Source organism: Hirundo rustica, chromosome 9 (genome assembly GCF_015227805.2).
Source record: "Hirundo rustica isolate bHirRus1 chromosome 9, bHirRus1.pri.v3, whole genome shotgun sequence".
Classification (NCBI taxonomy): domain Eukaryota; kingdom Metazoa; phylum Chordata; class Aves; order Passeriformes; family Hirundinidae; genus Hirundo; species Hirundo rustica.
The window spans coordinates 11,694,313-11,708,618 of NC_053458.1; the positions used below are offsets into that span (position 1 = coordinate 11,694,313).

Genomic DNA, 14,306 nt, shown 5'->3' on the forward strand with positions numbered 1-14,306 from the left:
GGAGGGACTTGATCATGGCATTTCTTTAATTTTTTTTTTTTTTTCTCAGCAGATTCAAATATGCATCCTCAAGCTTTTAAGTGGCACGATCTTCTTTCTTCCCTCCCGTGTTCTATTCATCTTGGTGTCCTCAAAATTTACATAGAATGTTAATTCTGGGTCTCACTAAAATCTAGATCCAGAAATGAGATTTTTCTTGGTTGATTTTTCACTACTTTTCAATTAGTAATTTAATTCACTTAAGTAACATGTTCAGGTACCCGTAGAAAAGAAAAAAGGTCTATCAGAGTGGAAAAGAAAGGTGGGGGAAACATCAGGTTTAAAAACAACAGTTAACACTGTAGCAAAAGAGTTCAGAAAGGGATTCTCATAAAAGTGAAAAGATCATTTTAGCAACCTTGGATTAGTTTATACCACACTAAGTGCAATATGAGGCTGCAAGTATGTTCCAAGTTTACATTAAAGTATATACCACTTCTGGATCAGAGGCACATAATTCAGCACATTCTATTAAAAAGGCTGCACATAATTGGTGTGCTTACAGAATCTACAAATTCAAACTGTCCACATATCAGCCTATATAAATACATCAATCCAAGGACATTGGTTCTGATTTAATAAAGACGTCTAGCAGAGCAGCAACTTGTGTGACAAATCCAGCCACTAGTGTTTGAACAGGCACTAGACAAAAAAAATAAACATTTATAAAATACTGGGGTATTCTGAAGTGATTTTTGAAAACACAGAACCTAATTAAGGTTTGACTGAAGGCTATGGGTGTTGTGTAATTGGTTTAACCAAGAAGGATAGAAAGCCCAGAACACCATATCCCAGCTGATCCCTGAAAACACTGATTCATCTTAGTGCAGCATCTTCTAGCTCCTGGAGGAAACAAGAAGGATGAGAATGGAATCTGCCCAACAGTATAGGATCCATAAGAAGTTTTCTAGATGAATTTTCAGAAACGTTATAAATTTGCTAGCAAAATTTTATTTCAATTGTACCTTCTTGCCCTCCAGAAAAGACAGGAAATAACCTAAGTGATCCTTCTGCTTCACCCAGTACCCTAAAGAGCTGCCTGCACTTTCAGGAATGGGCAGTGCCCTGGAGCTCAAATGAATTCCCATTCCTCTGAGCATTTTTACATCCTGTGTTATTTTCTAAGGCAGTAAGACCACTTCGCTCCCACCTGCACTCTTGATCAGACACTTACACGACAAAGAGCTCACCTTTGAACAGCTCCTTTATGTTACCTGCACAACAAATAACCCAGCTTTTTGTGCCCCTTTGGCTCATCTCTGCTTAATCCTTCACTGCCAATGTTCTTCAGAGCCTTTGAGAAGCTTCCACCTGCGACCCTGCTTCAATAAGGGGATTCTTCTGACAGCAAACGCATAAAAAAATGCTTCTAGAAGAAGGTACCATATTATTAGATCCAAAAATATCCTTTCCAGATACATTTCACACATTCAGTCTGATAGATTTCCTAAATGGCTGTATTTGTTCTGAGGTGGTAATTTCCACAACACAGAATTTGATTTTGTGCAACAAAACAACATTTTGAATGATAATGAAGATGTGCATAATAATAATAATGCATAATTTTATAGCAGGACAGTTATTCCTGTCATTTTATTTTCTGTTAGTATTATCTAACTAAGCAAAATGCCTGGAAGCCTACAGTAAAAAAACAAGTGGGACAAGACTTTACACAAACATATTTCACATTCCTGAGGAAGATGCCATGGAAAGCACATGAAAGGAAACGTTTTTCTCTTGCCAAACTAGGACATTGGATGAGATACTAATTTACCCATAAACGTTGAGTATATAAAAATATATATTCCAAAAGCCTATAAATGGAATTTGTCCAAGACAATGTTAATACAGATGAAATTTTTTTTTGCATCAAGAAACAAAAATAAAAATATACACCCACAAAATGCCAAAACCACGGCTCTGTGTTCCTAAATACAATGGCATCTTCTATTAGCTCTCCTTAGCAAAGACCTTATTTTAAGAAAATATCTCTTTAATTTAATTCCATCTTCCTTTTGTCAACTTGCATTTAAGGTCTTTTAGAAGCAATTATGTCTCATGTCTTCTTGTTAGTACATTGGAGCCTACTCATTTTACTCCATCAAAATTAAGGCACTGTTCTTTTCAATGAATTTACATTTGGATGGATTAAAATTTTAGCAGAAGAAAGGGTTAAAGCCACATCCAGATTTTATGGGAGGATGAGAAAAACTGTAGAATTCTGATGAAACTCTTCAATGAAGACCAAAGTCTTCCTTGAACGTATGGGAAGTGTCAGTTCAGTGACTGCAGCTTCTCTAAGCAGACACCGCTGCATTCATAGAAACCGGAGCTGGAAAGGCTCTTAAGCCAAACTTCACAGACACTTCAGCTGTTGTTTTGCAGTAGCTTTGCACTGAAACAGGTTTGCCCAGAGAGTTGTGTGTGCCCCAACCCTGGAAGTGTCCCAAGCCAGGTTGGATGGGGCACTGAACAACCTGATCTTTTGAGTGGCATCCCTGCCCATGGCAGGGATCAGAAGTAGATGATCTCTAGGGCCCCTTCCAACCCAAAGTATTCTATGATTCGATGGGCCATCCATCAGTCAGTTGCTGTGAATGGATGTTAGTTGCTGCCCTTAATGTGGTAGCTGCTGGGAGTATTTGGATGACTTGGAAAACCAACCCAGTCCAATGTGTCGTTAGAAGATCATGGGACTGGTTTCTGGGCAGCATTTATCAGTTCATGGAATGAACAAGGACTAGAAGCTTCTCTGGGAGAAAGGAAAGTGTCTACATAAAAAGCTGGAGGCTGGGCTGATACTGATCCATAAATCATATACAAGACACCTAAAACCAATCCATTTTCCTATCTATGTCTGAGAAATAGGGATGTACACATGGAAAGCAGTTGTTCAGTGTTGTTTATAAGCTGGCAGTTATGTAATCTGTTTGTGTTAGGGTGTACCTCAGTGCAACTACAAGGACATTCTGTCAGAAAAGATAATAAAGTTAAAAGCTAATTGGAAAATCAGACTTGATACAGGACACTTCAACAACCTAAATAATCTACTCCGACTTCCAATGTGCCACAGAGTATCACAGAAGCTACCCCCTACTTAACACTTCCCAGGGTACCTCTAGAATAACGCACCCGGTTTTGGGCTCCCCTGTAAAAGAAAGATGTTAACAAACTGGAGTGAGTTTGATCCCTGTACAGGCCATTCACTTACAAATCGGACTCGATATATTCTGTGATTCTGAGTTGAGCGGACAGACACAAAGACAGTAAGGGATGGAGAGCGCTTGTTCTTGAAGACGAGCAGAGGGAGCTGGGCTTGTTCAGCCTTGTGCCAGGCTTAGAAGGTACATAACAGCAGCTCTCAAGGCTTGACAGGAGACCGTCATGAAAATGGAGCCAGGGTCTTCACAACGGTGGGCAAGGAACAAATTGAGACATGGGAAGTGATAGCTGAATAGGAGAAAACCCTTCTTCATGTCGAGGCCGGACAAGCAAGGGTTGCCCAGAGTGGCTCTGCAGTCGCCATCCTTGGAAGGTTTTGCAAGATGAGACTGAATAAAGCCCTGGGCAACCTGGTCTGACCTCAAGAGCTGCCTTTGCCTTAAGCAGAAGGCTAGACCAGAGACCATTTCAGATCTCTTCCTGTGACTCGCCGATCACAGGTGCCCATGACTGATCGTAGTTCGCGGCTTTATCGCCGGCCCAAAGCGCACGAAACGTCTCGCTCCTCAAAACGCCCAAACGCCGTGCCAAGGGCAGAGACCGCGTTACAGCGGGAGGCTTCCAGCGCCTCAGCGCTACCCCGGTGCCCGGCCCTCCCCGCGGAGCCGGGGCAGCCGGTCCGCTCGCAGCCGGGGCAGCCTGCCCGCGGCTCGGCGCCAGGCACAGCCCCTCACCGCCTCCGCTCGGCGCCTCACCGCGGGCACCCCCCGAAACTTTCCCCGGCAGCCTGCGCACGCTCTCGCTCCCCGCCGGGGGAAAACGCGCTCTCTCTCGCTCCCTCCGTGCGGCGGGCACGGGGAGGCGGGCGGCTGCCTCCCTCCTGCCTCCCTCCGCCCGCGGAAGCCTCGCCGAGGCTCCCGCATTGCACCGCCGCGCCGAGCCCAGCGCGGGGCTCGGGCTGCCCGCCCGCCCCGCCGGCGCCCCCGGCCCCCGGCTGGCGGAATGAGCGCCGGCGAGGCCAAGGAGTATCTGGCCCGCAGGGAGATCCCGCAGCTTTTCGAGGTAGGCGAGGCGCAGGGGGGGGGGAAGGCGTTTTCCGCCCCGTCGGGGGACGCTCCGCGCTGGGACCCCGCGGCGGGCAGGGCTGAAGGTGGCCGGAAGGACGGAGCGGCCGGAGGCTGCGGCTCGCGTAGCTTGCGCGGGGAGCGGCGCCGCGGGGCCCGGGCCGGGGCAGCGCTGCCCGCCGCCACCCGCGGAGCCCCCGCGGCCGCGCCCCTCCGCCCGCCGCGGCCGCGGCCGCCGCCCGCCCTCCGCCGCCGGCGGGGAGAGAACTTGGGCGTCCGCAGGGCGAAGGAGCGCCGAGGAATGCGAGCCAGGGGCATCTTACGTGGGTCGGGGGGAAGAAAAAAGCCGCAACTGTTTAGTGAGGTTTTGTTTAGCTTCCTACAAGTTACCTGCGGCTAATGGCTGATAATTACTTCTTTGTGAGATGTGGATTTCTTTCCCCCCCGGATGAGACATCATGTCATCTGTATATAACACACACACAGAACCCTATGTATTTTCCCTTGTCTGTGCTGAAGCTAGGCGTTTTTCTATGTATTTGAAAACTGCAGGACACGGAGCATGCTAATGCTTTAAATACACAGTTAGAATGTGAATGGTTTAACAAGAGATGCAGACAAAACTGGTTTTCTGTTGAGGCTCAAAGCTTGAGCGAGTGATTTTAAAAATTTGGTGAATATCTTCTGCGAAAATACACTGTTAGTTGCTGTGATCAGTTAAGCACTATAGTAAGGGCACAGATGCATAGAAATTATATCCTATTTTATAAGCTCAAATGTGTGTAAATACCAATTACCATATAAACTGTAGATAATAACTGCTCAAATCCTGAATTGGAGCTATTTATGTTTACCGTTAACACCAGCTATGACCCTCAAGTTTATTCACACAAAAATTAGGAAAAGCAGAGAGAACAGAAATCATCCTGAAAGACATGTATTGTTAGATGCAGCAGTCTCGTGGAGAGGTGAGATGATGACTTATGTATCACTTTGTCAAGAAAACGTGTGAGAAGAGGGCCTGGCAGTCTTTCTTTCACACCCCCCACAATGCTCATGAGTACAATGAGTAAAGAATTAATGCTGTAGAGAGGAGATTTCTAATGGCTCAGAGTCTGTGATCAATTAAATCAGGAAGCACCTTTGAATTTTGGGGTTGAGGGGTTTTATTTTCCCAATACTGATCAAGACGATATTTGAGTATTTCTCGTGATTTTTAAAAACCCTCTTTTCATTGCTTGTGTAAGTGTTGACAAGAATATGGATGAGATACTTGTAGGTGCAGTGGTCTTTAAGGAAAAGATACATTTTAGTGATGTCAAAGCTACAAAGAATATGTAAATTTTGGGGCTCTCTAGCTTGCGCATTGCTCTGTGTCTACTTGTCAGTGACATTTCTAAAAAAAATGTAGAGGGCTTTTTGCTGTTTTCGGGTTTTATTTCAGTGCAAACACACAACTGTAAAGACAGCCATGAGCTTCCTTTCCAAGTAATTTTTATGACATTGGCACGCCAAAATAATTTGATTTTTTGCAGGCCTCACTTTTACGCATTGGCTTGCAATAGAGAATCTGAATATCAAGGAATGTGGCGTTTCTCTGTGCGAAGTAAAAGACAAAGTAAAGGTGTTTGTTTTTCCCTGACACCTATCATTACAGTCTGTATTTCTGATCTTACATTTCAGAGTCTGTTGAATGGATTAATGTGTTACAAACCTGATGACCCAATTGAATATTTGGAGAGCTGTTTGCAGAAAGTAAAAGAGCTTGGAGGGCCAGAAAAAGTGAAATGGGACACTTTTGTCAGCCCAGAAAAGAAGACCCTGCCTCCACTCAATGGAGCACAGACCCGGAGGTCTTTTTTCAGGAATGGTAATGTATTAAACTTTAAAATAATTCTATTTCTTCAACTGTGTGTGGTTTTACATCCGCTACTGAATTATTTTATACACACTTCTATAGCAGATTATGCCTCATTCTGATTATCCATAGGCAAAGGAGTCAAGAATTCTGTTTCCTTGCTTTTTGGCATTTGTTTTTCTCCTGCCGCCTAGGCAGGAGAGGAAATTGTGATCACTTTCCAGCCAAATGATGGATGTTTGCTATGTAAATGTTTAACGCATCAGTGGAGAGATTTCTGGTATCCTACCTAAAACATTTGCAAAGATAGGGGCAGATCTGAAACAGTGAACTTGGACTGTGTTTTCACTTGGTCCTTATGGATGACATACACACCAACTTCAGTGCAGTTACAGTACGTGGTTTTTCTAGTTTACATTGGAGCTGTATGCTAATTTACTAAATAAAATCTAAATTATAAACTCTTAGAAAAATGCATCTAATAAAATCTAAGCACATGTCATACCAATACCTGTAATTATTTTATTTGTAATGTTAACGAAGAGTAATTAGCTCATCTTTCAGTTGCCATAGTTATTTTTCCTTGCCATCCAACATTTCATTAAAATAATCAGCAAGAATATTGTCTCTATCTCTGTGTAGAATATGTATCACTAGGAAGAGTCCTGCTTAATAGCAGAGGTCAGCTGCACAGTATAAAGCTTTTCTTCTCAGAGGCCTCTGCTGAACTCTGGGTGCTATGGGCAGATGTTCCCAGAAAACCTGATGTGCTTGTAAGGAACCACCAGAGAAAACTGACTCTGGGTGGTTGTCATTTAATAAATCAATTAAATAGAGAGGCCAAAAATATTTAATATAGCAACAGCAAACACTGTGTAAAATGATGAGATATTTATAACTTATGTATGATACTTATTTAAGTTTGTATACAGAACAGATTTTGAGTTTTCTATTTCCACAATTCCCAGTTTATTTTACTATTTTACAGTGATGCCTGATAACACTAACTTCCCATACCGACGCTACGACCGACTGCCTCCGATCCAACAGTTCTCCATAGAAAGTGACACTGACCTTTCTGAAACTGCTGAGCTAATTGAGGAGTACGACGTGTTTGACCCTGCAAGACCTCGACCAAAAATTATCCTTGTCATAGGTATGAAGGCAGTCATTTTGACAAGATTTTATCTCTACTATTTTGCCTTTTGATTCGTACTGCAAGTACATCGAATGCTTATATGAATTTAAATACAATTTTTCCATCTGCCATAGCAAGTGGTGGGCCAATTAAGAGTGTGAAATTGTTAGTGCTGGGGATGGCATCCCAACTGCAAGAATTTTAGGGGTCACAGCGAGCACCTGCACTCATGTTCTGTAGACTGGATGCCTCGTAGCAGCTGGAGGGCTCATGATTTGCTTATGAGCACATCTGCCACTTTGATTTCATCTTATCTAAACCTGGTTCATGCATTTCAAGGCAGCAGCACCTCGTGAACAAAAGTGCTCTTCCAAAGCATTCTCGGGGTTAAACTAAAACACTCAGATATACTCAAAGCTGGTCACAAAAAGGGGTATTTTAAAATATTGTGTAAGCCAGCTCAAAAAGGTGTTAGGGAACTGATGTCCTCTATACTTAGACCCTTGTCAAATGATTGGTATGTCCTGTTGGAGTGAGAATACAGAGTCACTGGTTCATTGCATTGGTAATCCCCAGGTCCATTTGGTGAATGAATCCTGTTCCAACTTTACAGAGAGTGAGCACTCAGTTCACATTAGTTAATTGTGCTCTCTCCCAAAGTTCTCTCTTGTGAGCTGTTTAGTGTTCTTTCTAAGCAGTTGATGCTTTCCAGCCTCAGACAAGCATAGGTTATTAAAAAATAGCTGCAGGTTAAGTGTAAACTAGTATTTTTTTTTTTCTGCTTGTGAATTTAAGTTCTTTGCATCAGTTTCCTTATCATCCAGATAGCTGTCTTTAGAAATTTTACCACCAGGCCTAATTATCTGATTCTCTGGATGGCTTAAAGAGTTATAGCACGGGTGCCAGGTGATGGATAATTACATTTTTAGTCTATAAAGCTTTATTCATATTAAAGAGAGATACTGCTTCCATAACAGAGAATGTATGTAGTATAGTAAAAGGGAACAGAAATGTCTTCTCTGTACTACAGAGTGGAATCTCTAGGAACAGCGTGTCCTCTAGGCTCTGCATCCAGCAGCTCTCAGAAACTAGATACTGGAATAGATTGAAAACAGAAGACCGGGCATTTTTCAAAGTATCTATGGTATTTGAAGGCATTTGAATTTTCTTAATCTTTTGTTTCAGGATTACAGATTTCAACATGCAAATCTCTCTAGGTATTGCTGAAATGTGAAGATTGCAATTAGATGGAGAAATAACGCATACCTTTCTTTCATGTTAATTAATTAGCTGCCCTTCCTTTTCATAAAGGAGAACAGCTGGCTTCTTTTCAGTGACCACAGAAGGCTCTTAATGTATCAAAATCTATGTAGCTCAATTGCAGCAGAGTGATGAATGGAAGGTTTGATTTAAGTGAGATAAAGAGAGATTGGCTTTCACCTCTGGAACTGAGTGTGGGTATATTTGAAGTGAAATCCTTGAACAGCAGCATGCAGTGACCAGACCGTGGATTTTACAGAGCTTTTCTTTTCTCCCATTTATATAGGGAACGTTGTAAACATTCCACAAAGGCTATTTCAGGTTTATATTCCCACTGGGTTTCTCTGAATCTATTACAGTGTGATCTGATAGAAACACAATACTGTATGTAGCTTTAGCAGCTATTGTCCATTTTTGTACAGTATCAAGACAATTTCTCCCAAATTCAACTTTCGATTGAGAAAGCACATAAAAACACATGTTGGAAAGAGTAACTGAATAAAAGAGAAAAAAATAATAAAAGTATACTGTTCATTTCAAGAAATATTGCACACAAAAAATATGCTGCATATTTTCAGTTAACATAAAATGCCAACCAAAAAAAATTTAGTTAAGTAATGTATTTCTGTCTAATTAGGGATAACTAATCATCCTGCCTTGCTCAGGTGGTGTTGGTCCCAGTCACTGTTAGGGACTGAAATGAAGTTAAAGACTTGTCTTCCGCTTCACATATTCTGTGAACTTTTCTTTATTAATGCATTAGCCCAAGATCTTTTTAATGCTTCCATAAAGGTTTTTACAACTTCTTTGCTTTATGAAATCTATCATCCTTATAATGAACCAGGTAGCTCCAGGGCTAAAGAGAACTCACTTATAAAGGTGGGGGTTTTGTTCTTTTTCTGGGTTTGCAGAAGAAACCTCTGGTGAAAGATAAAGCTATAAAGGTACATAGTGAGTATATGACTGGATTTTAGAAAAATCAGATGGAACCAGCCATGAGAGCACACATCTGAATCACTGGAAAAAATAAGGCACTATAGGACTAGTAAATGAGATTGTGTTTAAAAATGTGCTTCCTAATATACTTTTAAGAAAGAAATTTCTACTGTTAATGTAACTTGAATTTAGAGATTTTAAATACTAATTTTCTGGTGTCATTAGCACCTTAGTTGAATATGTTTTTAAGCTGCACTTTCTTAAATATATTGCTTAATATTAAAACAATACACTTTCCTTTTGAGATCAAAGTGTAAGGGCTAGATCAAATATAGTGCTGCCAGCAGGCAGCTGCCTATTGATTTGTTAAATCTAGTGCGCAGTTAGATTTTAAAGTCAGAAGTATTTTCCAAAATTTTATTATTAGATAAATTTATTCTGAATTTAAAACAATATATGGAATATTGAAATAATGAACAAAATTAGATTAAAACAACTGCTTTAATAACACTTTTTGGGAACACACATCTTTACTTGAAACCTGTTAGCAAACATAATTTCAGATGCAACAAGTGCTCCCTAGTCTAGACATCTTCTAGAAATATATAAAATAATCATACTTTCCTTGAATAATCTCAGAATAAGTAAAAAGAACAAAAACCAAAAGTGATGTGATTTTCCTTTCTTGTGAACACTTTGTCAGTGTGATTTCTCAAAGAGTCAGGAATGGATACATAGTTCAGTAAATTACGATCTGCTGTTGGAACCAATTTTGTCCTATCACTTTTCCCCTGTTTTGTTACCTGAATATTTCCCCTCAGACTGTAAACAGATAATACCATTTTGATATTATGTGTTTGGATTGATTTGGATTATATTTTTGGGATGTGTTTGGATTGATAAAAACAAAATGTGTGGGAAGTTTATGAATATTAAACTGAATACTTTATTAGCTATTTTCTGATTGCAGTTCAGGTTGAAAGAACAGAAGTGCTGAGCTGCACTTTTTTTGTTTTGGTTTGGTTTTTGACTTCTCTTTACTGGCAAAGAAAAGCTCTCCCTAACAGGAGCGTGAAGTCTATCTACTTGTTTCAAACATGTTTTTTTTAGCTATTTTATGCTTTTACAGACTGATGTTTTATCAAATATCATTTCTGGTTTTCTGGCACCTTTTGTATCTCTGTTGGAACACAAGCACTATTTTCCTTATTTGCCATTTTTCTAATTTTCTGCATATTACCTATGCTTTTCATTTCTGTTGTTGCTGGGTGCAACATAGTCTGTTTCAAACTTATAAGGTTCAAACTTGAAATGCATTTATCATGGGGAAGGCTGAGCATGAAAAGGAGCAGGGGGAACTGGAGCAGATGTGCTTTATAGCCACTTTGATGGAGAAGATGATTCCTACTGCTTATCTATCTACAGAAGGGGAACATTCTTTGTTCTAACAAAGAAGATAGATAGCTAAGCTGTCTATGAAAGAAAGAGTCCAAGCTGAAAAAACTAAGCCCATCTAGATCACCTGGAATTACTGAAATGGAAGAATAGCTGTAGAACCCAATGCAGTGTGCTGAAACAAGAGAGAAACTTATGTCTTTTTATGACAGAAAACCAAGTGAACTGAATGAGAGAAAAAGATTTTTCAGTTGTGATCTTACTGTATAAGATACAGTTTTTCATTTTTTTTAAAGTGTTTTGTGGACATCTGTAGCTGTGTTGTCTAGTTGGATGTTATAGGTAAATGCTTGTAGAAACATTATTTAAACTTACTGGATAATGATAAAACCTTTGGGGTTTTTTTGTTTTTTTTTTATTTTTCCCCCCAGGGGCATAAGTAAACTGTGGGTAGAGTGTGGGAACACAACAACAATGGGCACATTTGTGCGTGCACTCTCTTGAAATGGCTCCTGGTCTGAGCTCCAGAGGGCAGGTGCAGCAGCAGCATCGCCGCATCGGGGCACAGGGAGCTCCAAGAGACTGCTGGTGACACTGTGTGACGGAGATGTTGGGGTGCAGCTTGGAGCCTGGTTGCACAGAGTGCCCTAAGCATACAAATACCGTCCAGCTTATCCTGCAGCCAGAACTGTACTGATTAGAAAAATGCTTAAAAGCTATTCATGGGAATAATAGATAATATAAAAAGAGTTACATGATTGCTAACAAGAAGCTCAGTGTATTCAGATTTACTTTCATTGTATTGCTGTATTTTTTTAAATTCATAGAAAATGTATATTATTATAAATCTTAATTCTTTTTCTATTGAAATAAAATTCAGTGTTCTCACAAAGAATTTCCCAAACTATAGCTACTTAGGATTGGGAATTATTATCAAAACATTTGGTCTGGATTTGCTTTGTTATACTATTCAGTACCATACATTTTTCTATACATTAGCATTTATTTTTATGAAAACAATTCCTTTTTTTTACATTTTGAATTCCAGATTTCCTGTTCATCACATCATAACATGTCCTTTTAGTTCAGACATGGTCTGATTGTTTTGCCTGCATTCTTGCTGCTGCTCTCCAGCACACCTTCCCTGCAGCTTTCCCTACTAAGTAACGTAGCTGTTTCCTGTGAATTTGATACCCATTCAGCCTCTTGTATATATTGAAGGGTCTCTTTATTCTTCAAGTTGTCTAGCAAGCTGAACCTAATTTTTTCTCTGTCAGATGCTTCAAGCATCAATACCAAAAGCTAGTATTGCATGGTTCAATAAAAGTCCTTATACCAAATCACTATGGAAACATCTCAGATGATTTTTTTTTTTTTTTTTTTTTTTTTTTTAAATTTTAAAATCAGGAAACCTCAGAAGCTCTTGCAAGCATATTTAGGAGGAGATTTTATTAGTTCAATTTCATGACTAGGTTGTTGATTTAATTGGCTTATTCAACCAAGTATGATTTTTTCTGACATGAATACACTTCCGACTATCTGGCTCTGTCTCTGGGTTCACAGGGTTTAAGAAGGGAATAGTTCATTTATCTGCTTCTCTACTGTGGATCAAGAAACATTCCATTCAAGGAATGGCTTTAGAATGAGGTCAGCCTCAAAGAGTACTTATTTTTATTTTGCAAGTGGATTTGTATTCTTTTTGTAAATCTCATTTTACAAACTGTTATCTTTATGATCCAGTATATGAGACACATGGTTGGTAACAGGTCATGCAACTGTGAGATTTACTCTAATAATGCTTGGAAAATTGGTGCCAATAGCAAAGATTTCACTTATGATTGGGTACTTCTTATGAAAGGTTAATTTAATGTTTTGCTTATGATTCACACTAGGTGGCCCAGGAAGCGGTAAAGGAACACAGAGTTTGAAAATAGCAGAACGTTATGGATTTAACTACATATCAGTTGGTGAATTGTTAAGGAAGAAAATCCACAACACAAGCAGTAATAGAAAATGGAGCTTAATTGCCAAAATAATTACTACTGGAGAACTGGCCCCTCAGGTACAGTGTTTCCTATGTTCATATTTGCTTTCAGGGGTTTATACATCTTGTAGTGATGTGCACCATCAAGAAAACTTCCTTTACGATATTAAATAACCAACTTATTTTCTCTGTGAAAGGAAACAACCATAACTGAGATAAAGCAGAGATTAATGCAGATCCCTGATGAAGAGGGAATAGTAATTGATGGATTTCCCAGAGATGTTGCCCAGGCAATCTCCTTTGAGGACCAAGTAAGAGATTGTTTTTATTCTTAAAATAATTTACACGTTTCTACAACAGTTAAGCTTGTTGAAATAATTGGTCAGATTCTAAGAAGGAGCATTGCTCTTTACATCTTTGCAAGTACATAATTACAGGTTGACAAAAGATTTATGTTACGTTGTATTCTGTTGTCTGAAGACAGGCTACTTTGCAAAAAGACAATGTGATAATATAACTAAGAGTCCAAGTCTATTGTCTCGTTATGAAAGTCCTCTCAAGATGAAGAAGAAAAACACGTGAAATCTAACAGTGAATATTTTTTGCATATTAATGATTTATAAAGTAGAAAAATATAATATGTCCATATTTATTTGTTCAACATAATCTCCATTAGGAGAACCATACTTAAAGCAACACTACTTCACAGTGGTTTTAGTGTCAAGTTTATTACAGTGCATTGAAAAGATGAATTAAAAAAGGGTTAAAACTACCCATGCTTTGCAAGGTTTTGTAAACCAGAATGCATGCCTTTTTTAGAAAATAAGGTCATTTTGGTTTTTCTAAAGTACAATTCTAAGGTTTAGTCAACCAAAACTGTATTCCTGAGTTCTATTGACATGTTGTTTTCATGTGTGTATTTTAAACTAATCTAAAAATACTTTAATTCAGTGGAAAAACAAACAGCTGATGTCATTTTCTGATCAAGTGCTTCAAACATAACAGTTATGGTCACAAGAAGAGAAGTTTCAGAGCTGAATTAGAGTGCCTTCATGCAGAATGTTTCAAAGTCTTTCACAATTGCTGGTCTACTGCTGTTTCTGTATTTCAAATTCTAAGTGGCATTACCAAGGCAGAAGTAACAAAACAAGGCAACTAATGAGGCATTTCATTAATGTGCTTTATAAGGTATTATTCAGGGCGGAATTTAGAAAACTGAATTGAGGAAACTAAAGGAAACGGACAAAATAGTTATTACAGGAAATAGCAGTGACTGCCAGCTCTATCTCCTTATAATTAACAAAAGGGAAGATTGACTATTTTAGAAGTCAACTAGCAGAAATGTAGCCTTAACGATCGTTTCCTTGTGTTATTTTTTTTGTTCAGTGTGGTAGTGTGACTTGAGCACATGTCTTGGTGGCGTAATTTTGGGCTGATGTTGTTTTTCGTGAAAGAATGGGGGATATGATA

At 39.5% G+C, this 14,306-nt stretch overlaps 1 protein-coding gene across 1 annotated transcript in view; it reads left to right on the plus strand.

The window, feature by feature from the left end:
• The first annotated feature begins 4,048 nt into the window (after nucleotides 1-4,048).
• The window catches only part of AK5 (adenylate kinase 5), an 83,275-nt gene continuing 73,017 nt past the window's right edge, over nucleotides 4,049-14,306 (plus strand). Inside the window, exons 1-5 of the mRNA XM_040073180.2 lie at nucleotides 4,049-4,263; nucleotides 5,949-6,135; nucleotides 7,112-7,279; nucleotides 12,745-12,914; nucleotides 13,034-13,147. Of these exons, the coding sequence (XP_039929114.1) occupies nucleotides 4,204-4,263; nucleotides 5,949-6,135; nucleotides 7,112-7,279; nucleotides 12,745-12,914; nucleotides 13,034-13,147 (699 nt within the window). The 5' untranslated portion in view covers nucleotides 4,049-4,203. The remainder of the gene's footprint in view (nucleotides 4,264-5,948; nucleotides 6,136-7,111; nucleotides 7,280-12,744; nucleotides 12,915-13,033; nucleotides 13,148-14,306) is intronic.